At 41.2% G+C, this 23,277-nt stretch overlaps 1 protein-coding gene across 17 annotated transcripts in view; it reads left to right on the forward strand.

Annotated features, from left to right (window-relative positions):
• Positions 1-23,277, forward strand: part of RBFOX2 (RNA binding fox-1 homolog 2) — a 268,012-nt gene that overhangs the window by 203,183 nt on the left and 41,552 nt on the right. For all 17 annotated transcript variants that reach the window (XR_009555753.1, XM_060245527.1, XM_060245531.1 and 14 more), the window contains 2 exons: positions 1,075-1,221; positions 18,160-18,213. Coding sequence is in view for 16 of the 17 variants with exons in the window: in XM_060245527.1 (XP_060101510.1) it covers positions 1,075-1,221; positions 18,160-18,213 (201 nt within the window). In the remaining variant the exon portion in view is untranslated. The remainder of the gene's footprint in view (positions 1-1,074; positions 1,222-18,159; positions 18,214-23,277) is intronic.

Below are 23,277 nucleotides of genomic sequence, written 5' to 3' on the forward strand. Positions count from 1 at the left end.
ACCGCTCTGAGTCTCTGATTCATAGAGAAGGGCGGCATATAAATCCGCAGTCGTCATTTTTTACTTTCTCAAAGGAGTACCACTTCCAGCTGTATATAGAGCAACCACTTGGGTTGCCCCCATCAGCTTTCATATTCCTATTATATTGTTGATACTGGAGCCACAGTTAATACAGCATTTGAACAGGCTGTTTGAAGATGTCTTTCCTCCAGATGCAATGCAGGCAGCTGCCTTCAGTTAAGTCAGTGTGACTGCATAGAGACTGCAAAGTAGTAAAACAAATTACTTAACCTTTCTCTCTGTTCTGTAAGTGGCCTTCTGTGTCATCACACAACCTTTCCTCCTTCCCCACTGCTGGATCACTCTCATTAAGCACACATGAGAGCTGCTTGTGGCATTCTCAAGAAACTGAGTGAGAAGGCAGGTGCCCCTCTCCTCAAGGTGTGTGTGGGGGCGAGAGCTCTCTTGAGGAAGGGGATTTAAGTGTTAGTTCCTTGGCTAGGCTTCTAGAATGTGGAGGCACATAACCTGCAGATGAACATTTGGACAATACATGTTACTGGTAAGAAACCTGTTTCGTTGTGATGATGATGAATAGCTATAACTGTATTGACATTTTTTTTAGTTAAAAGACAATGGAGCAATGCCAGAGTGCAAAACATGTTTAATGGGCATGTTTAATAGTATGAATGTATGTAAGCTGATGCAGGCTGCATCAAAGGGTCAGTTTAGAAGTAAAAATGTAGTCACTGCAATAAATTTATTGGTACAGTCCTTTGCATCCTTTTGCCTGTATTAGTTTGAATCTGTACCTTACCTTACCTGGGTGCAATTGATTGCTCAGTATTTAGTTCTATAGAGATCCTCTTACTGTTTGTTCAGAAAAAGATGGGGCCAGAGAGGGGAGGGAGAGAACAAAAGATTGCTTGTTGTTAGACTTGGCTACTTTATTATCACCCTAACTCTAAGGTACTTGCATAAGAATGACTTAATACTTAAGACATGGACTGACAAAGGTGAATATTGAATATATTTGTTTCTAATTTACTCTTTACTTTTAAAAAAATATTGCAGCAGACAGAAGGAGGGGCACAGACGGATGGCCAGCAGTCACAGACACAAAGCAGTGAGAATACTGAGAGCAAGTCTACTCCAAAGCGGCTGCACGTCTCCAATATTCCCTTCCGCTTTCGGGATCCTGACCTCCGGCAGATGTTTGGGGTATGTTTGTCTGGGTTTTTTTTTTAGGGGGGTGGGGAGTAGCATTGTACTGCAGGTCTATAGATTCGTTTATATCCCACCTCGTCAGGAAGGCTAGGAATGAGTAACCCTTCAAACCATAAAGCACAGAATGCATCAAACACTCAGCTTCCCTTGGTATGTCCTGTGGCAGGTGCATGACAGCCACTTTCTCCAGGGCTGCTTATTATTATTTTTGTAGTCTCTGTGGTCAAGCTGAAATTAACCAAAGTGCATCTGTGCCTCAGGTGTGTTCAGTTGATAGCTGGCAGTTGCCTGGGTGCACAGTCTACTCTCTCTGGCTCTAGGCTACAGATAATTTCCCCAAAGGCCAAACAAGGAGGAGCTGGATGCTTCTTATGTGTCATTAGAAGTTAGTTTTAATCTGAAGGATATACTTTCTGAAACTAAGTTCCTCTTTAAGATCCCATTCCTCAGTGCTACCAAAATAAAACCCCTCCTCCTTTCCTGTGTTATCGGTCTCTACAGCTTCAAGCATGTCTCAATTATGTTTGTTTTATGTTGCTTCTGTACTTGATGATTATTTTCCTAGGTAAGTGGAATGAAAAGCATGGTTAAGAACAGAATTGTTAGGCATTATCACAGCCTTGGGCAGGCGCATAGCCATGATGGGACTCCCTGGGGGGCAAGAGGCAACAGATATAACGTTGCATGGTGTCTGAGGAAGTTTCTCAGCCCCGCTGCTATCACCATGCCAGCCCACACTTCCTGAGGCTGCCATTGGCTGGCTTGTGAGTGTGGGCAGAGGGAGGGAGGAGATGCTGCCCAAGTGGCCATTACAGTCTGGCCACAGGAATCAAGGGAGGGAGGAGAGAAGTGGTGCTCTTGGTTCTTCTGATCACGTGCAGGGCACACAGCCTTGCCTGCCCCCAAGCTGTGCTCCCCCTAGCTACACAGCTGGCCTGGCTTCCCTGCCCACCTCAAGACCAACAGCCTGGCTGCGCCCTAGCATGCTGCCATGCCTTGCTAAGGCAAGCCATGCTGGCTTGCCATCAATCCCAAATTATCTAAATAAATTATCTAATCTAATCCCTGCCCCTCTGTGCAAAAGGCCCCCAAAGGTTGGGCAGGCCTCAAGTGCTCCACTGAGAGCCACAGCCATTATCCGGGGAGACATGGCAGCCTGGAAAGCAGCCCAAAGGATGTCAGTTAAGGCAGCAGCCGTGTGCCACCCTCCTCTCCTGGCCGAAGCATCAACATTCTTCTTGCAGCCTTAAGATGATGATGATGATGATGATGATGATGATGATGATATTGGATTTATATCCTGCCCTCCACTCTGAATCTCAGAGTCTCAGAGCGGCTCACAATCTCCTTTATCTTCCTCCTCCACAACTAACACCCTGTGAGGTGGGTGGGACTGAGAGGGCTCTCACAGCAGCTGCCCTTTCAAGGACAACCTCTGCCAGTGCTATGGCTGAACCAAGATCATTCCAGCAGGTGCAAGTGGAGGAGTGGGGAATCAAACCCGGTTCTTCCAGATAAGAATCCGCACACTTAACCACTACACCAAACTGGCTTAAGGAAGGCAGCAGCTCATTTGCAGAGCCTAGGAAAGTGCTAGTTGGACCTGCAAGAGCAAGGGGGGAGCAGACAAGAAGGAGGCCAACCTGCATTAGTGTTCTTTGAAACTGAGACCTCCCCTGGGATAAAAGCCTCCTTGAAAGAAAGGGCTTACTCTTGAGTAGGATTAAGGGAACAGGAAATTGGATTGGCCAGGGGAAGAGAGGGATAAAAGGCTCCAGCTGAAGGATGCAGGAGTGGAATTCTAGCAGGAGCTCCTTTGCATATTCGACCATACACCCCTGATGTAGCCAATCCTCTAAGAGCTTACAAAAAAGAGCCTTGTAAGCTCTTGGAAGATTGGCTACATTAGGGGGATGTGGCCTAATATGCAAAGGAGCTCCTGCTAGTATTCCACCCCTGGAAGGATGTTAGGGGGCACCTGGCTGGAAGCTGGGAAAGATCTGTAGGCAGCAGGTTAGGGTTATAATCTTTCCAGTTAGGGAGTACTGACTTCCTGGATACTTAGAAGGCAACATTCCTTGCCCAGAGGGAAGCCAGAAGGAACTTTTCCCTCCTGAGCCAGGCAGACCAGCTTTCCCCTGGGATAATCCTGCAGAAAAGGGTGCAGTGGCCAGCACAGAAGCTTAAGGTACTAAGCTTTGCAAAGAAGCCAAGTAATTTCTGGCACACTGACTTGTCTTTGGTGATATGGAAAGAAGATGTCATCTCCACAGGGGGATGCAGGCCTGGGGGTTTCACAAGCATAGAATCATAGAATTATAGAGTTGGAAGGGATCTTTAGGGACATCTAGTCCAACCCTCTGCACAATGCAGGAAATTCACTAATACCTCTCCCTAAATGAGGATGCCATGATGAAGCATTCTTTGAGAGTATTTTCAAGTGGGAAGATGAGTGATGGTGGTGGCTAGGAGATGGACACAGATCTTCCTTGATCATTGTATGCATTAGTTTTCAAGACAAGCCTGTTCCTAGCTAAATTTTTCTGGGGGAAATTAGCAATGGCAGATCCTGTTATAGTCTGGAAATGAGAAACACGGAGCAAAAATATCTGGATTATTCTTGCAGTAGGGAGGATCAAACAATGTGTTCCCAGAATAATCCAAAGTGGGTGACTGGATAAGAGAATAGTAAAAAGTGAAAAACAATCTTGGCTGAATTTATTACTTGATGATACACAGTTTGGTACAAGAAATATATCAACAGTTACCAAACAAGAACACAGATGGCACAAACATGAGGAAGATGTACAAAGCTGGATTAAAGCAGGAACCTTTCTAGCCCCAGAAGTCTTTCTATCAGCAGTGGCCAATGCCACAGAGAAGTTCATATGCAAAGCATGATGGGCAATACTCACCCTCTGTTCTTAATTCCCAACATCTGGTAGCGAATAGTGCACTTTCTCTGAATGTGAGTCACAATTTGGTTATTTTAACTATTAACCATGAATAAACCTAAAAATATATATTTTTCCTAATTCTGTAGTGCTAATTACTGTGGTTAGGAGCCCCATGGCATACAGTGGTAAGCTGCAGTACTGCAGTCCAAGCTCTGCTCACTTTCCTGAGTTGGATTCCAGCAGAAGCTGGGTTCAGGTAGCTGCCTCAAGGTCAGCCCTCCATCCTTCTGAGGTCGGTAAAATGAGTACCCAGCTTGCTGGGGGGAAAGTATAGATGACTGGGGGAGGCAATGTAAAAAGTCTGCCAAAAAACTTCATGATGTGATGTCACCCCATGTGTCAGTAACGACTCAGTGCTTGCACAGAGGACTACCTTTACCTTTAATTACTGTGGCATTGAGCTTCATAGGTTAAATATGTCTTGACTTCTATCATTGATGGACCCACTGATGAGATGTTGGCAGATCACATGATGAGATTCTTATGAAGGTGTGTCTTATTTTGCGTAACATTGGGTAACCACTTAAATACTTTATGAATTGATGGATTTATAAAATGAGAGCAGAATGTATCTTCATTTCACATCTGATAGAACTATTTCAGCTCTACTTGCTCATTATGCTGACCCAAGGGCCAGACCAGAGGTTATTGCACTCCCATGTAACTGTACTTGATTTCAACTCAGTCTCTTTCTCTCTTTCATATGAGCATATGCACGAAGTGGACTTTCTCTTCCATTATCAACAAAAGATCACATTGCAGAGTGTTTGGATTTTAACAGTACAGAAGTCTGGAAGTATGTTTTTCTAAAATTTGGTGGCAGTGTTACCAGCTTAGAATAAGAAATGAGATTTTCATGAGGGCTCTAGGTGAGAGAACGGTCTTAGTAAAGCAGGTCTACTCAGAATTCTACTTGAGTCTGTTCAATGAGGCTTACTCGCAGAAAACTGCAGTTGTAATGTTATGGCATAGTATTTCACTATGCAAGAAAGTCTTCCCTGTAGATATCTGCACTCTTAGATTCAGAGTGTGAATCTTCTGTGACATAATGCAAACAAGATGTCAAGTAAAATGTTGTGGCAATAGTGGCACAGAATGTGAATTTCTGGAAACTCCCTCTTTTTGTCTTTGTTATTATAGAGGTTCAACTAAAACCATGTGAGCAGTGCTTGTAAAGACCCTGCTGGCCAGAAAGCATATAATCCATATGCTTCTGCCTCCTTGCTGGAGATGTAAAATTTCCAGAAATTTGGAAGTAATTGAAAAAAATTGTTGAAATACATGCAGTAATTGCTTTCCTGTCAAACTTAAACTACCGCTAACAAACTTAAACTTGTTTTACTAATTTAACAACATTAAATATCTCATTTATGTTAGTGTATAAAATTGTACTATTTGGCTTATTTATACAATTTAAAAATATACATTTTCTGTAAGAAATATTGCAAGTATATTGCAATTGCAAGTTGCAAATGTTTGTCCTCTGAGAGTTAGGAAAACAATAAAACCTGAAGGTTGAAAACTATTTTTTTAAGTAAACAGGTGCATTATTTGGACAGAAAGTGTCTCATAGAATCATAATTGGTGGAACTTGCAGCATGTTTGTTTATTAAACTAAACTCTTTACTAATGTATAGTTTGCCAAAATTGTTTACATTTAAACAAAATACCTTGAAAATTTTGTATATGACTACAGTATAAGAAGGTGGATTTTTTTAATGACTTCCCAAAATTTCCCAATTTTCCCACGGGAAAAATTGAAAAAGTCTTCTGATTTTTTCCATGCAGTATATTTTGAGTATACAAAATCTTACTTCAAGTACTATTTTACTCATTCCTAAAGGGGGGGGGGGGAGAGTTTCATTGGAGGTTTTTTTCCCAGACTGCCCCCTTAATTTTTTTCCCCATTGGAAAAACAGGGGAAAAGTCCTTACTCGGGGGAGGGGTGGGCTCAGATTTTTCCATTTTCCCCCCAGGCCTTCACAACTGGCCTCAAGATTATACAGCATGATGTTTCCCAAACCCTTTACTATATGTGCATACATTAAAATTTGAAAGCACATTTTATTCTTTCACCCTAAGTGTTATATATCATTTGATCTCTGTCAGTGCCAATGGGTAGGTGGCATCCTTGTAACTGTGCTGATATTTCAGCCCAGTTTACATTGCTTCCTGGCATCACTCCCTCTCCATCACTAGAAAATCTACAGTTAGGATGGATCCATAGTCTGGCAACAGTGATGCTTCAGGGATTTTACTGAATATTTCATCTGTAGCTGAGACTATATCAGAGAATCTTTATTTCTTTTCTTGGACTGATGTGGCCATATATTGGCAAAGGAATAGGGCACAAAGCTGCATGGAGCTTTCAACAGGCATAGAGTTGGTGATGCATCCAGCATGGCAGCTTAATTTTTCAAAGCAAGCCCCAGCATCTCTCATGACACGATAATGTACCCAGAGCATGATTTGGAACCATTAATCTCGCATTCTCTATATTCAGGTCATGTCTTGAAACAGTTCTAATAAATACTTAGATGTTTCATGGAGATTCTCCTCAGTGGCACATTAACTATTTAATACATGGAAAGGAGGGAAACAAGCACTAAACTAAAGTTTAAACCATGCTGGATAACACTCAAGTGGAAAAAATGTTTTGTAATTTACAGGCTCCACCAAATTACTGGTTACTTGACCATCATTCTATTTAAAATAAATGTTATGTCTGGAGGGTTCTTTTAGTGGCTTTGATGGAAAATAGGAAGTACATATAAACTTCATTGCCTCTAGGGTTCAGTCTTTGCTTTTGCTTAATGAGAAGTTTTGGCTTTCTTGGCTCTGGCATAAGTCATAGGACTGAAGTCTGCCAGAAGTACTTTTACTTTTTGGACACAAATGCAAGAGCATGTGCCATTTTGCAACTTTAGGTAACTCTGCAATTGGAGCAGAAAAGCAGTCAATAACTCAGCCCTTATTTTTGCCTGTATAGCATTTCTGAACAGCATAAATAGAGCCTGGAACTATAAAATAGTGTACTGAGACACTTAACTCGCTGCCTGTCTTTTTTTTTTTTTTTGCAGTAAGAAGGCACTTGGGTGAATCATGCTGAAAGTCAACCTTTTTTCTTGTAGGAGACCGACAGTTGTTAGCAGCTTCTACTGTGCGTGTCTGAGTACTCTTTCTCCCCCTTTCCAATGTCAGATACGATTGTTTCACTGTCTTCTGTGAAAGACTTAAGGGCCTTTGCCTGGAGTGGATTTCCAAAAATATCACGAACATGGAGAAATTGTGTAGATTGCAGGAAAATGGACCAGAAGAGAGTGTTACAACATGGGAGTAGTGAAGAAGCCCGAAAGGCTAAAACAGCGTCTTGGAGGTTGGCACAGAGTAGTAAAGCAGCAGCACTGCAGTACTGTGAACTGCACTCTCTGCTCACGACCTGAGTTCAATTCCGGCGGAAGCTGGATTCAGGTAGCCGGCCCAAGGTTGTCTCAGCCTTCTATCCTTCTGAGGTTGGTAAAATGAGTACCCAGCTTGCTGGGGGGAAAGTGTAAAAGACTGGGGACTGGGGAAGGCAATGGCAAACCACCCCATTAAAAAGTCTGCCGTGAAAGCGTTGCGAAAGCAATGTCACCCCAGAGTCTGAAACGACTGGTACTTGCACAGGGGACGTTTCCTTTCCTTTGTCCTGGAGTCTACAGCATCAACCTGTGTTATTGTTCAGTCTAGAAAAGTTTAGTGGCATGACCAAATATTAACTCCTTCTGTTGTCATTAAGAAGAAGACCGCAGATTTATATCCCGCCCTTCTCTCTGAATCAGAGTCTCAGAGCGGCTTACAATCTCCTTTATCTCCTTCAACCACAACAGACACCCTGTGGGACTAAGAAAGCTCTCCTAGAAGCTGCCCTTTCAAGAACAACTCCTATGAGAGCTATGGCTAACCCAAGGCCATTCCAGCAGCTGCAAGTGGAGGAGTGGAAAATCAAACCCAGTTCTTCCAGATAAGAGTCCACACACTTAACCACTACACCAAACTGGCTCTGATGATAGTGGCCTGAGGTATGGGAGAATTTGAGCCCCAGCAAGCCTGAACAAAAGACTGTTGTGAACCACAATCTTGAGAGATTAGCCCATCCCTGCTGTCTGCCTGATTTATTTATTTTATTTATTACTTTACATTTATATCCCGCCCTCTCCGCAAGCGGACTCAGGGCGGCTCACAACATCATAAAAACAATCAATTCAATAAAACATATAAAACCATAATTTACTTATCAATTTAAAACTATTAGCGCTGTCTAAGTCTATTAGCGATCCTCAGGACTTAACACAGGGGTGTCAAACATGCAGCCCAGGGGACAAATCAGGCCCCTGGAGGGCTTCTGTCAGGCTCACAAGGAACTCACTATTGTCTGCTTCCTTCTCTCTCTCTTGCTTCTTTGAGCAAAGCCTGGCAAAGCAAGTTGTGATGCAGAATCACACAGGAGCTACAGAGCAAAACTCCTCTCTTGGGGAGGGAGTGGCTACTGAGCTAAGCCTCTCTTCCTTCTGTTGGCTTAGGCTCAACGAGCCAATGAGGTGGGTTAGGCTGAATGTGTATATTTGTCTGTGTTCTTTATAAAGTTTATATCTCTCCTATCTGACATTACATTTTATGACACATATGGCCCGTTCTGACAAAGTGAAAATTCAGTCCTTATAACAAATGAGTTTGACACCCCTGACTTAACAGATCTCAATGTTTTGAAGTAAATTTCTGCCTATTTCTCTAACACAGATAATCTGATTAAAAACCTGTGACTTTGGTTGCATCATGGACTGTAGTTGGTTTCAGTTTTTCTAGTAGTTAGTTCCAGATTTTAGTCATACACTTTCAGGAGAAGGAAGCTAAGGTATTGAATGAGGTGACCCTGCCCTATATCTGCAAATATTTTATCAGAACTGTAACTGCTCTACAACAAATAGGAGTACTGGTGATGTGAATTGTACATCTTGTACCAGGATGCAAGAATTTTGTTGCTGATGGATCACTGGATCCAACCCAGATACAATCTTCTGAGAGCAGAGGGGTAATCATGTATTATTTGTCTCATAATATAGTAAAACTAATCCATCATTGTGGATTCTGTGCAGGCACACATGGGACTGTGTGGTTGCAGGCCTGCCATGGAAGAATGAGCTTCCAAAGGATTTAGAATGTTCCAGAGCCTGGGAGCACACCCCTCGGTCTTGAGCCCTGCTTTTCCCACCCAAAGGGTCATGTGATGGAGGCAGAGAGAACGCTCTTCTCTCTTCACCACTGTGAGGAGAGGATGGGCTTCCAGAGTTTCTGAGACAGCTTTCCTGAGGAGAGTTGTTCAATCAGTGTATTGCTCTTTTTCTTTGACTTAGTAAAGGTTATGGTGCTTTTCAATAAGTGCAGTAAGCATGGAGCTAAAATGGCCCCGAATGATGGGCATAATTCTTGTGCAATATGCCTTGGGAAAGGCCATAATACAGCCACATGCCCAGCATGCCACCTCCTAACACCTAGAGCACAAAGACTTAAAGTAGCTTAGTGGGAGGAAGCCCTGGGCACCCCAGATAACAATGGGTGCAACCCAATAACAGACCCAGAGCACTATCTGTAGTCTCAGCTCCAACACCATCAGTGGTGGAATTGAGTGAGAAATCATCCATGGCACAGCACATGGTATTTGGAGCTGCCACCACTTTAAAAAGGAAAGAAAAAAATCCAAATGGGTGCCTCTGGAATCTCCTTGACATTGGGCTTCACCTTGATGTCAACCTTCCCTGTTGCCTTGACGCCCACAGCCTTGGGACTCCTTGATGTTTATAGTCCAACTCTGATCATTGGCTTCACCTAGAAGCTGAAGGTCTACCTCCTCCTTCCTCCTGATGCTTATCAGTGTTGCCAACTTGACATTAGTTGACCCCCACAACAGTTGGAGTCAAGGGTCTTCCAGAGCTCTGTTTCCATCACATGGTCCAATGTCACCAAGGTCATCAGAGGACAATGTCCTTGAGGTGCTTGTATCTCATCATATAGCTATACCTCTGTGTCATTTCCCACATACAAGCCAAGGTAATTTCCCTAAACTTAGTTTTATACAACAATATAGGTTCTGTTAAGTACCATGACTATAGGTATCAGAACCCTCAACCCTAGCAGCAGCAATATAGACCAGCTTTCTCCCAGCACTCCCAACCCAGGAGGCAGAATAAGCAGAGAGGAAATCCGCTTCTTCTCTCTCACAGTTGCCTAGGCACTTGCAGAGGAGGGTTGGTTCCTCTACCTGACTAGTGCAGGGCAAGTTATTTTTTGATAGATTATCCAGTTTTTCAGTTGCATGGTCTCAGATTACTCAGAACTCCTGGGTTCTCAATAATAAGCAAGGTTACTCTCTGGAATTTGTTTCTATGCCTCCTTTTCAGCCCCCTGTTGTCAAGAATGCTTCTTACCATAAGAACATCCATTTTGAATTCACCTGATGTAACCATGTTGATTTGCTTTGTTGCTGGGTTTAGAGGACTTGATGGTTTGCTGATCTCCTGTGCTTTGTCTGTAACGATGCATAAGTAACCTTCCACCCTGGGAATGTGGTACTCGTCACTACCAAGGTCAAGCCCAGAGACTTTAGCTTCTAAGGAACCTTCTTCAGCTAGAACTGATAACAAGGGGGGGGGGGGGGGAATGCTTTTATTGGTAGAGAAAAAAGGTGCTTGGAATTCAAGCTTGTAACTTTTTGCATACAAGGTTATGTGATTGCCTGAACCCGGGGCTTCAGTTTCATCAAGGCGTAGTCTTGGAACTGTAACATCTTCATTTAATGAATAAACCTTATTTGATTACATCATAGAGGTGATCATTGATAGGGATTGTGCAGCACTTGACACCTGTCAATTCTGACTCAACTCACTGCATTCTGACTCAACTCACTCCATTCTGCGTTTTTGGGAAAAGGTGCCATTAGAGGTGCACCCAGGGCAAGGTCTGATCAAAGGTTTTTTCCTAGTTATTTTTCTATAGACAAGAAAGGTGGAGGGAAATGGCCCACTTTAGACTTCAACAAACATTGGCAGGTTTTTAAGTTTAGGATGATTTTCCTTTTTGACGTCATACCACTTCTTTCTGGGGAGTTGTGATTTGTTGTCTTGGATCTCAAAGACACATACTTTCATATTTCTATACATGATTCATGTAGAAAGTTCTTAAGGTTTCTGTTTGATGACAATACCTATGACTATGCAGCCTTGCCATTCATTTTAGCAACCATACTGAGGGTTTTCACAAAATGTTTCTCTGTGGTGGTAGCCCATTTGAGGTTACAAGGTTGCACAATCTGCCTTTACCTTACCAAGTGGTTATTTGCTGCTGCATCCCCAGAGCGCCTTCAGGAACACTTACACCTTGTTGTTTCAACTTTAAAGGACTTGGGGTTCATAATTATTTGAGAGAAATCCCACCTTCTCCCCTTGAGAACCATTGACTTCATAGGGGCACAGATTTGATTCTTCATCAAATAGAGCACATTAACCAATACAGATAGCTTTGGCTATTAAATCTGCCATTAAGGCTATGGCAGGAAATAGATTTCAGTCTGTGTGAAAGATAACATTTGGCTCTCATGTCAGCCACAGTGGCTGTGGTACCCTATGCCTATGTGAGACCACTTCAGAATTTATTTATATGAGTGTTCAACACTTCCAGCTGTCTATGCCTGGTAACATCTTTAGGTCCCTAGAGTGATAGGCTGACATGGAGAACCTATTGAGAGGTGTCCCATTGGGTGTACGAAGTCATGATATACACATTTACACCAATGCCTCCTTGACTGGTTGGGTATGTGTGTACACTTTTTCAGCTTTCATCTTAGGCAGAAACATACTTCTAGCAATAGACAACATCACTGCAAAATTTTACCTAAACAAGTGAGGGGCACAGGGTCTCATATACTATGCAAAGAGCCATCACATATTTGGGAATGGTCACAATGTTTCTCTGTCAGCCATTCACACAGCAGGGTTGAACAACAGAGTAGTGGACTCCCTTAGCAGGGACACTTGAGTAGGTTATGAATGGTTGATCAACCACTGCTGCATAGATCCTATTTTCAGGAAGTGGGGATTCCTAGGCACAGTAAAGGTCTACCAAATTAAACACTGAATGGCAGTTTTTGTTCCATGGTAGCCATGGCCAGGGAGTGTATCCATGATGCTTTCCAATTCAAATAGGTTGGGCACCTTTCCTATGCCTTCCCCAGTCTCAGAATTATCCACGAGGTAATTTCAAAACTCATAATGGATCACTCAACATGTATCCTGTTAGCCCCCTCTTGGTCTCACAGGATTTGTTAGCCCCCTCTTGGTCTCACAGTGGCTTGAAACTGAGTGTAATTTTTATAAGATTGCTGTATGTTTTAATGCTTTAATTATGTAAACTATGTGAAATGTTTAAATTTTAACTATGTAAACTGTGTGAAATGTTTACATTTTTATATTCTTATGTTAGATTTTATATGCTGTCAGCCGCCCTGAGCCACCTGGTGGGAAGGGCGGGATACAAATTACAAATAAACTAAAAACTAAAATAAATTTGGTTCCCAGTTATATGGGAAATGTACAAGGGGGTGCACATGTCCCTATCAGTAGCAGAGGATTTACTGTAGCTCAGCTCATTTCTGTACCAGAATATGGCATCACGGATTCTAACAGCATGGTTGATTCAGCCCGTCCCCTTTTCACATAGGGTGCGGGAGTTACTCTTAGCTTCCTGCAAGCCATCCATTAGGAGGTTGGATATGGCAAAGTGGAAGAAGTTCTCAGCATGCGTGTCTAAGAGAGGGATTTTCACTGAGGCTTGTTTGCTATGTGACATTTTCAACTATCTCCTGACTTTCTTGACCATTTCCTGACATTTCCAACTATCTCCTGACTCCAGTTTCTTTTTTGCCCATTTTAAATGTTCCTTTCTCTAAATTCCGGTGTTCTCAAAATAGACACAAAAGCTTGTAGTTATGTTTGTTCATAGCAAAATCCAAAAACAAAAGCCATGTTTTATTAAGACCAACCTTATTAATGTGGTACATTTGAAATTCTCCACAATTCCAGATAATGGCTTTTGATCAACTTTGATCACCAGAACTTTTAAAAGCTCTGTTTAGTAACACAGCAATAGATTTATATTATACCTTTGGTTGAAGAGATTCAAAAATTCTGATCCCTGGAGTTCAAAGCCCCAAGTTTTTAGGTGGAAGACTCATTATGGAAAGCTGAGTCAGAATAATCTCAACTAGACCAAATCTCAGTCCTGACAACTACTTTGTCACCATGCCTTTTTGGAAAAATGCCAGAACTGTTGGCCTATAACTAACAATAATTGCAAACTATTTCTGAATAGTTGATTACTTTAGCACACAAACACTGTGCTTTCTCAGTAATCAGTAAAACTCTGTCAAGGCTTGCCTCGTGTTTCTGTGTAGACTGGTATGTAATATACCCTGCCTCAGATGGGTGAAGAATAAATCTGAAAATTACTATGATTTAAATATGGAGGTGAAATATATTTGAATACAAAATTTAACTCAATGCCTATTTTGGCCACAAAGTTGTGATAGCAAAAAATTTTTTAGCATGTTACCTTTTGTTTGCGCTAGACGTCAGCTTGATGACCTCTGTGAATCTGCCTTTTTGTTCGTACAGCACAAAACACCTATCCAGGTACCTTGATAGCTGACTAACAGTGAGGTGTTGGGCATCCAATGCTCTTGCTCTGAGCACTGACGCAGAGGAACTTGTATCTGCCAGATAATCTCCTTTGCTGAGCAGCTATTAAAAGCATAGGAAGCCCCTTTGGATCAGGAACTGGAATCTCCAGTGACTACTTTCTTTACTGTACGTGCAATATCTAGTTTAGCACTGTCCGCATAGTGAATGTTGCTGGCCTAGTTAGTTCATTGCCTCTAGGGAAAGTCATGTTGTTTGTAGTTAACGTTTAGAAGAGTTGACAACAAAACTGAAATAGGTACATTGAAGGCAGGTTTATAAAGCTTGTGGAGTAGGCAGTGGTGCCTGTTTTTTATTTAATAATAATTTGCAGATGTGACTCATAATGTTTGAAGCAGAACATTCTGAAAATCGTGTACTCTGTGGTAATAATACAGTATTTTCACACTATATCAGCCCTGATTCCATTCTAGATTGTATAGTCATAGCAAAGGGTATGGGTATGTGAAACACCATAATATCACGGGTAATATGATGTGGTCAAAGGAAAAACAATTTATAGTATATAAAATGTATATTTTTAGGGCAACAAACTGTCCAAATGTTTGATGGTGATTTTAAGACAAGCTTTAGAAGGTATGTGTGATCTGATGAGAGGGAGCCATGTGAGGGCCTAGTTTAATGATGTATCCATTGAAAAATGATATAGTCATGCAGATTTTCTGGCAATACTGTCTATGTTTTGGAGAGTAGCAGAGGATAATTTTGCTTTTCAGCAAGCTGTACTGAAATGGTATTGTGGTTACAGCAGTGATTAAGATTCTAGTTTATATTAGCTGAGCTAAATTTACCTATTGTAGCATTTCCATGCTACCGTTCAAATATTTGCTCTTTTTTGGCTTCTGTAGAACATATGTAACAAGAGGCCAGATGAAAATTGAATCACGAATCAATGGAAGGGTCCCCCATTCTCTGTTCTTCTGCAGGGCAGCTGGTCCTGGTTAGCTGTGAAATAAAAGGTCTTTCATCCAGGCTTATGGACAGGGGGACAGTGTGAGCTGCATAGAAAGCCTGAGGACTGGAAAGCTTAATGAGAAGAAAATTCTGGAGAGAGTGAAACTGTAAGGGGAAGTGAGCTGAAGGAAGGAGCCAAACCAGCAAGGCAGAAAACAGAACTGAAGTAAAGGATATGAGGCAGGGCCCAAGAAGTGAATATGGCAGAAAAGATGAGAGAAAAAGGGTGTGGCTAAAAAAAAAATCAGCATAGAATGAAGATGAAGATGAAGATGTTGGATTTAGTGGCTATATGCCATTGACTGAAAAGATAGCTGAGCAGGCCGGGAGCCTGATTAAGAGTGTGACTAAAATATGTGAATTCTGGATGGATAGCTATGTTAGTCTGTAGGAGCAAAACAAAACCGGAACTCCACTGGCACTTTAAAGACTAACAAAATGTATCCCATCTTAAGTTTTTGTGAGTAAGAGTAAGTGTATTTAGGTTATCAACAAAAAATGTGTGCCAAGAGAGGGTCATTCAAAGAGAGGCCTGTTAAATAAGATCAAATTGAAAGCATAATTAGAAGAAGAAAAAGAATTCATTTTATACCCCACTTTTCTCTACCTTAAGGAGTCTCAAAGCAGCTTACATATTCCCTCTCCTCTCCCATAGCAGGCACCTTGTGAGGTAAGTTGGGCTGAGGGAGTTCTGAGAGAGCTTGTGACTGGTTCAAGGTTTCATGTGGAGGGATGGTTAATCAAACCTTATGCTAAAATAACCCTCCTCCAGATTACAGCCCACCACTCTTAACCACTATACCAAAGTGGCTCTTGGGATTCACTCAGAATGGGGGAGGACCGTTCCCAACTGTTACTAGACAGGCAAAGTAGGATTAACATAAATCTGATCTAGGAAAGTGCAGGATGAAACAAGATGAAAGCATATCCAGTTACATTCAGGTGGGAAGCCATGTTGGTCTGAAGTAACGGGACAACATTGAGTCCATTGGCACCTTTAAGACCAAAAAAGTTTAATAGGTCTACATGCTTTTAAATGGCGTCCCTACTGGGAACTGACAGTTGCTTTTTGACAGGGAGTTCCCATGATAGATCTGCATACACTAACATGTAGAACAGTTAGATCCGACTTCAGTAGCACCTTAGAGACCAACAAGGGTGTATAAGCTTTTGACAGTAAAAGCTCCCTTTTGATTCTGAAAGCTTATACCCTGAAAACTTTTACTGGCCTCTTGAGGTGCTACTGGCCTCAAATTTAACTGTTCTGCGGACCAACACATTTAGCCTCTGAAACTGTATTTTTTAGGTACCAGGCCAAAACATTTCTTTTTAATCAGGCTTTTAACTATGAAGTTCAGTCTATATCTATTTTTATGGTCTGCTTCTAGCCTGAGGACTGTGTTATGAATAGCATTTTAGGCTGCTGGGTGGAAGTTTTACAGTTTGTTTCTCTAGCTTCATTTTATGCTGTTGGTGTTATAATTTTATTGTGGGGGGTTTTTTACCCTGTGAGGCACTTTGCCAGTGTTTGGAGAGGTGACATAGAAGTCTTCTAAATAAATAAACCAGTATTCTAGATACATTGTGCAGCTCCAAGGAAATGAAATTATTTTAGTTTGTTGTAGAAGGCTCATACTTGAATCTTAGAGGGAAAAGAAGCCTTGGTTGATCTCTGGAGTTGTGGCAGCCTGTGATGTTTACATGATCACTTCTAAATACCTTCTCCCACTAGTTAGAGCCTGACTAGCCAAGAAGCTGAAGTAATGAAATGTCAGGAACAGTGGCTATGTAGCAGTAGTATAAGATTTGCAACAAATCTTCATGAACATGGGATGGTGCTGAATTTAGGAGTTATACTGTGTTGGGAATAACATGAAAAAGAACACATTTTCTCTTACAATTGCATTGGCAGTTATGCCACCCAGCAGAGTTTTTCTCAGTGATGACTATACCTGTTACATCTTCGTCCACAGAAGATGAAGGAACCCTCAGTTACCAAGTGGCACAGTAATTTACTAGTACAGATGTTATCTGTTAGAATCTCTATAAATGATTTTTTTACAGCCATATGTCTGGCCGTCCCTTGGACTTCCTAATCTTCTCTTTTGTTGAATACATTTTAGTTTGTACCAGCTTATAACTTTAGAGTCATGCCTATTGTTTGTGCACTAAAATCTTGGCATTACTAATTAATTCAATCTGTCAAGAAGTTGGGGGTGGGGTTCTATTGGTTAGGAGAGGTTATAAATGCCTTTTGAGAGGAGGGATGGTGTTTTTAACCTTAAAGACAATAGTTGAAGCAACTCCTGGGAGCAGGGGGCTAATGATCCCACCAACTTTGACAAATTCAGCTGATCACTAATTCTATGTTTTTGACCAAGATGTATGAGCGGCAGCACAGTTCCTGATATTTCTGTGTGATTTTTTCTGTTCAGTCTGACTTCAGTCTGAACTGCCTGGGTCTTTTAATATATTATCTTCATTAGGAGATGGACAAGGGAGTGCATCCATGTTACTTATTTTGCTTTCAATACCTTGGTCATGGTATCCTTCTGAACCACTTTAGTTGATTGGTTTCATGACATGCTCTGATTGATTTTGGAAATTTTAAATTCAGCACTAGAGAGCTGCTGTTCCACTGCATTGTCTTATATGGAGTCCCACCAAGTTCATTCTTGTTTTTCAGGCTATTTACAGTTCATAGGAAGCCACTGGATGGGGTCTGGGTCATCAATATGTAGGTGTCACTGTCTCTTCTCCATCACATCCTAGGAAAGTGGTTTAAATTCTAGATCAGTATCTGTCATCAGTAATTAGATGGGTTGAATAAACTTAAGCTTAATGCTGACATGATAGAGGTACCGTTGCCTGAAAATATGGCTGATCCAGCCATAGACATATTACATGAAGTAGTTGTGCTCTTCCTAAACAGCCAGGACCTATCTGCCACTTCCCCTCCTGTCCCAGTTTCCTTGCCTCCTTTCTGTCCCCATTCCCCCAAACAAATGCGGGGGCCCACCAGTTTTGCAGAAACACTTCTGTCTGTGTATAGCCCCTGGATTTTTGTGATCCACATTCTGAATCCGTTGTTCAGAATGTTGGTTTCTTTTACAGCTTGGGAATTTTAGCTGCTTTATTAATATGTTCTGAATTGTTTAAAACCAATGACTTACAAATTTTAAAAGGACAAATGAAAATACTAGGGGTAATATTTTTCTTTTTTGTCTTTACAGCAATTTGGCAAAATTCTTGATGTAGAGATAATCTTTAATGAACGCGGCTCTAAGGTAAGTTTTTTATTTCTGTTCCCAGTTCTCACTCCCCTCCCCCTTCCATTTCATGGGATAAGGCAGCTTGCTGTCCAGAGAACATATTTTCCAGAAAGACCTGGAATCAGGCAACATATGGCAAAGTTATTTAAGGAGTTTGTGTTGCCTTTCCCTATAATTACAGGTGTTGACTGTAGCCAATACCTGTCTGCTGTAATACTCCCATATTTTTTCCTTTGAAAGATCAGGATCCCAAAAGTTCAGGATCATTTAAGAATGGAGTTACTGAAGCCATTAGGGTTTTTTCCTCCATATTTTGGAGTAGCGTTTGGGAAAACTTGACTCTTAAAGTGTTCTTTTCCCCATTAACAAACCTCGAAAATATATTGAGTGGGAAATAAGAGGTTTCACAGGATATCTTGGGTAAAAGAAAGTTGTTCAACCCTTTGATAGCATAATGGACTTTTCAGAATTGACAAAACATTGATCTTTCAGAAGTTATCTGTATAACCTTCCAAATTTCTAGAACAGCTTTGGGTAGCTGCTCCTGATGTGATAGAAAGATAGTTTTGTTGAGGGTTAATGCTAATCAGATTCTCGAGAAAGATTTCAGACGGTAGGGTCACAAGTGCAGCGATTTTGAGTGATATTTCCTAACTGGTTCTCATCACAAAATCAATGTCCCTTCACTGAAGAATTGATATGATTCTCTCTCTGCCCAGTAGGTCCAGCACTGGAATAGCAGGGAGTGTTGCAGGTCAGGAGCAAGGTGCATTGGCAGAGCTCTGTGGGGGAAGCTTGCACAGTGCATGTCTATACTATGCTTGACTTAATCAATGCTAAGTTTTCCACTTTTAATTAAAAATGAACATCTGTCTCCCCCACCCCATCACATGACAGTTTAAAAGTGCAACTTGGCTAGTACTTTATTTTTAACCCCTCTCGTCACTGTCTTGAGGTTTGTATCCCTGCATAGTAGAACCCCTGTTGGATTTTTATCTTCAGGTTTAAGTTCCTGTCCATATTTAGCATGTTGAAATTCCTCTGTTTGTGTTATCTGAAAACCAGAAAAAGTGTCATTCCCTATGCAAAATTGCCTACAGTGTATCTTTAATAAATTCTGAAATGGGCTCTCTTTTTTGTGTTGCTTTTGCTTTGTTCTTTATATCCTTTTGGGACAAATGAGCCACTCTAATTTAGTTTATGAAATTGTGATAGGAAATAAATACAATTCTGCCTGTACTGAAAAGGCTCTGCTTATAGAGAGCAGCAGAATAGCAGTGGGCTGCACAACACAACAGACGCTGTGCTTGACTACCTTCTTTCAGCCAGTTGTAGGTGCTGTGTGAGACAAAGCCGACAGCTCACATGAAAGGCTACTGGGGAGAGTAGCAGCCCGAACAGAGTCCTGCAAGCAGGCCATCAGAGTTACACAACCCTCTTCAAATTGAGTGTCTCTCATTTACAACTTATCAGAAGCAAGCCACTAAACACTTTTCTTTCCTGCACTTAGGTTTGGTATTAATGGGCCAACCATCACTTTATGTGAATTAGATTTGCTGCAGTTATTGCTGCTAGTCTTGGGGAAACATGTATTCAGTCCCTTCTCTTTAGAGTGTGCAGAAAGGATGCAAAAGTAACAAGCCTGCCAGAAACAATAATGCGTTTTATTCAAGTCATTGTGATTATATACTTTTGGTCCTTCACATCATGCACCTGCCTCCATCATTTTACACATAAGCACACCTAACCCTTTGTTTAGAATCTTCCATAAATTGCAAAATACTGACTATAAATACCTAACCCTGCAACTAAATAAGCTTAAGGCTTCTGGTTTTCAGTTAAAACAAGAACTATTTTCTGTTAATTATGTTACAGGCATTTACCCTACTTGTTTCATTTAGCAAATATTTTGTCCATATAGTTGTTCACCAGGTACTAGTGGCTTCCACCTGTCAAATTCACAGCAGTTTTATCAGTAGCTTCAAAACTGAGACTTACTGTTTCAGAGGTGGTAGACAATATAAATGGGACTCAAAACACACCCCAAAATTCTGTAGGTTGTGTCATTGACTTATAAGCAGGGCATCTGGGATTTGCAGTTCTTCGTAAAACTATAGCTTAACCATCCCAGTGAAGAAGCAGAAATCTTTTAAGGACCCCCTCACTTGTCATCCCCCCCTTTCTTTTGCAAAAGAGTATGCCAAAACTTGAATGCCTTTCTCCTACCTTGTGGTTTCTGTTCTAACCTAACGATATGGAACCTCTTTTCTCCTCTCTCTTGGGAATCGGAAAGCAGATGCTCCCGCTGCCTGCCTTGTGCTGTGTTCTCAATATTACCCCTTCCCTCCCTGGGTTTCTAAAGGGTGTATTCTTGGATATGTATTTGATAAATGAATGTTTAAAAGGTGAACATGTAAAACAAATTGACCTGGATCCCCCCCCCCCTTCAGATATTTGGAAAGCTGCCCTGTGGACTGAGCAGATCTTTTTACTTCGTAACTTGCAAAGGTCCTCTGTCATAATTCTTTTCCCATGTTGGGAAATGTGGGCATTCCTGAAAATATTTGCATCTTAACCCATTGCGCCATCTGAGATGAGATGATAATTGAAACTACAGGGGAGAAATAAGTGGCAGTGTGCTTTTTGCGTGTTTGCAGCATTTTAAAATGTTGATACTTCATAAGAGCACCACAACTTAGAAAAAGGGGGGGAGTGTGTAATTTCCGTAGAAAACTAGGAAGAGAAACTATTGTGTGCTGGATGAATTGGATGAGATGTAAGAATGAATTATAGTTTGCAACTATTTATTACAAGTCTCCTTTCTGTTTGGTACAGAGTGCTTTCTTATGCACTAGATAATTTTCATATGTACTTGTTAGTCTTCTGCTGGCAGTGTTCCTGGTAGAACACCTAATGAAAGCAAAAGGGTTTTAAGCTGCAGGGTTCTTCCAGTTTCCCCATGGAGTTACTTAATTTGCCCCAAAATGGAGTAGTTTGATTCCATGGAAACTAGCTTGAGCATCTTCCATTTACTCTAAGGTTTTTATGAATACAAATTCATTCAGATTAGGGGCACTAAGAGTTTGCCACAGTAGGGCCTACCTGAACCAAGGAGGTAATTATTTGAACCATTCACTATTCTTCCCCCATAAAGTCGTACTGACTTATTGTGACTCCATGGGGTTTACAAGGCAAGAGATGTTTAGTTGTTGTTTGCCATGCCTACCTCTGCATCACAATCCTGGTTCTTCTTTGGTGGTCTCCTTCCAAATACTAGCCAGGAGCAACCCTGATTAGCTTTCAAGATCTGACAAGATTAGGCTAGAGCTGGCTATCTAGATTGGGGCATTCACTATATAGCTCACCAATATTTGTTCTAAAGGGAAGAAATATGTTGATAATATTGTTTCCTGGCCCAATCGAGATATAGGTTGGCATTGCTCAGTGAGGCTTGCACCTCCACAGCAGCTATACATAGAGTAAACAGCATGACTTTGGAGAATTTTCTTGGTAATTTGGCTGTTTCCTGTGCTGTGTATTGCTGAAAGAGTATATTACAAATACAGAAGCCAATCTTAGCACCTAAAAAGCATACACTTTGTAGTGTTCATGATTTGGGGGAAGATCTTTACACACAATGGAGTTCTTTTTTGTATAAATTGTACCAAACTGAAAATATGCTTGGTATATGACAAATTTGATTATAATCAGGTTTGAACTGGTCCTGAATAGTCACGGACTGATGTAGCCAGCCAATGTAACATGTAAGCCATAGGCATATTAATATATATGTTAATCTTAAAATACAATAAATTTGTCCTCATTTTCCAGTCTGTGGTAAGCAAACGAAAGAGCTGCTGATTGGTTTACACCTCTTTTACATTGCATTCTAGCTTGTTCAGTGTAACCCTAAAAGAATGCCCTGTATTTCTCTGGTATAGATTTTATTTATTTATTTTATTTGATTTATATCCCGCCCTACCCGCCGAAGCAGGCTCAGGGCGGCTCACAACATAAAAACCCACAAACAATTAAATTAATAAGTATTAAAATTACACATTCAGTAATAAAATAGATATGCAGTGATTAAAACAGTTTATTTATTTTATTTGATTTATATCAAATATTTTAAAGCTCTGAACTCACTTCAAATAGCAGAAATACTTTTATACATTTTTGAACTCTTCCTGAGTTATCTTCATTCAAAGTGAAATTATCTTTGTTAAACTATAATTTATAACCTTTTTCATTGTTCTTAACATGACAAAGGAACCTTGAAGGGCAGACCAGAATCAACGGGGTTGAAATTAAATCAGAAGGTTTTTCGACTAAATGTTAGGAAGAACCCTCCTGACAGAGCGGTTCCTCAGGGAAACAGGCTTCCTTGAGAGGTGATGGGCTCTCCTTCTTTGGAGGTTTTTAAGCAGAGGCTCATTAGCTATCTGATAGCAATGCTGAACTTAAGTTTTGCGAACTTAGGCAGCAGATCACAAGAGGGAGGGCAGGAAGGGTTGCATCAGTACTTAGTTCTTGTGGCCCTTTCTTACACACCCAGGGAATTACTGGTTTCCACTTTTTATCCCGGCCAGTTTGGCCAGGGACCGTAGAGGTTTTTTGCAATCTTCTAGACGTGGAACAGGGGTCTCTAGGGGTGCGGGAGGTATTTGAGAGTTTCCTGCATTGTGCAAAGGGTTAGACTAGATGACCCTGGAGGTCCCTTCCAACTGTTATTCTAAGAAGCTAAGCAGCTCCTGGTCTGGCCAATCTGGATGGGATATGGGGATAAATCCCATATATGTTGTCTTGAGTTCTGTGGAAAAAAGGCAGAACAATAATACCTTGTTGAATTTGGTCCATGCAGTATACTCTTAAATGAGGATTCCACTTCCTTTAAATGCTCACTTTAACATTATGTCCCATCCCCCCCATATGTACACCTCGAAATAGTTCCTATCACTCATCTCAAATGGAATATGAAGGATGGCAAAAGATGCACATATGCTTTTGAGGCAGGTAACCCAAATCCTGGGGGGTTTTTTTAGTCAATGCAGGCTTCTGAATGTTGATTGAGTCTTTAAA

Source organism: Heteronotia binoei, chromosome 8 (genome assembly GCF_032191835.1).
Source record: "Heteronotia binoei isolate CCM8104 ecotype False Entrance Well chromosome 8, APGP_CSIRO_Hbin_v1, whole genome shotgun sequence".
NCBI lineage: Eukaryota > Metazoa > Chordata > Lepidosauria > Squamata > Gekkonidae > Heteronotia > Heteronotia binoei.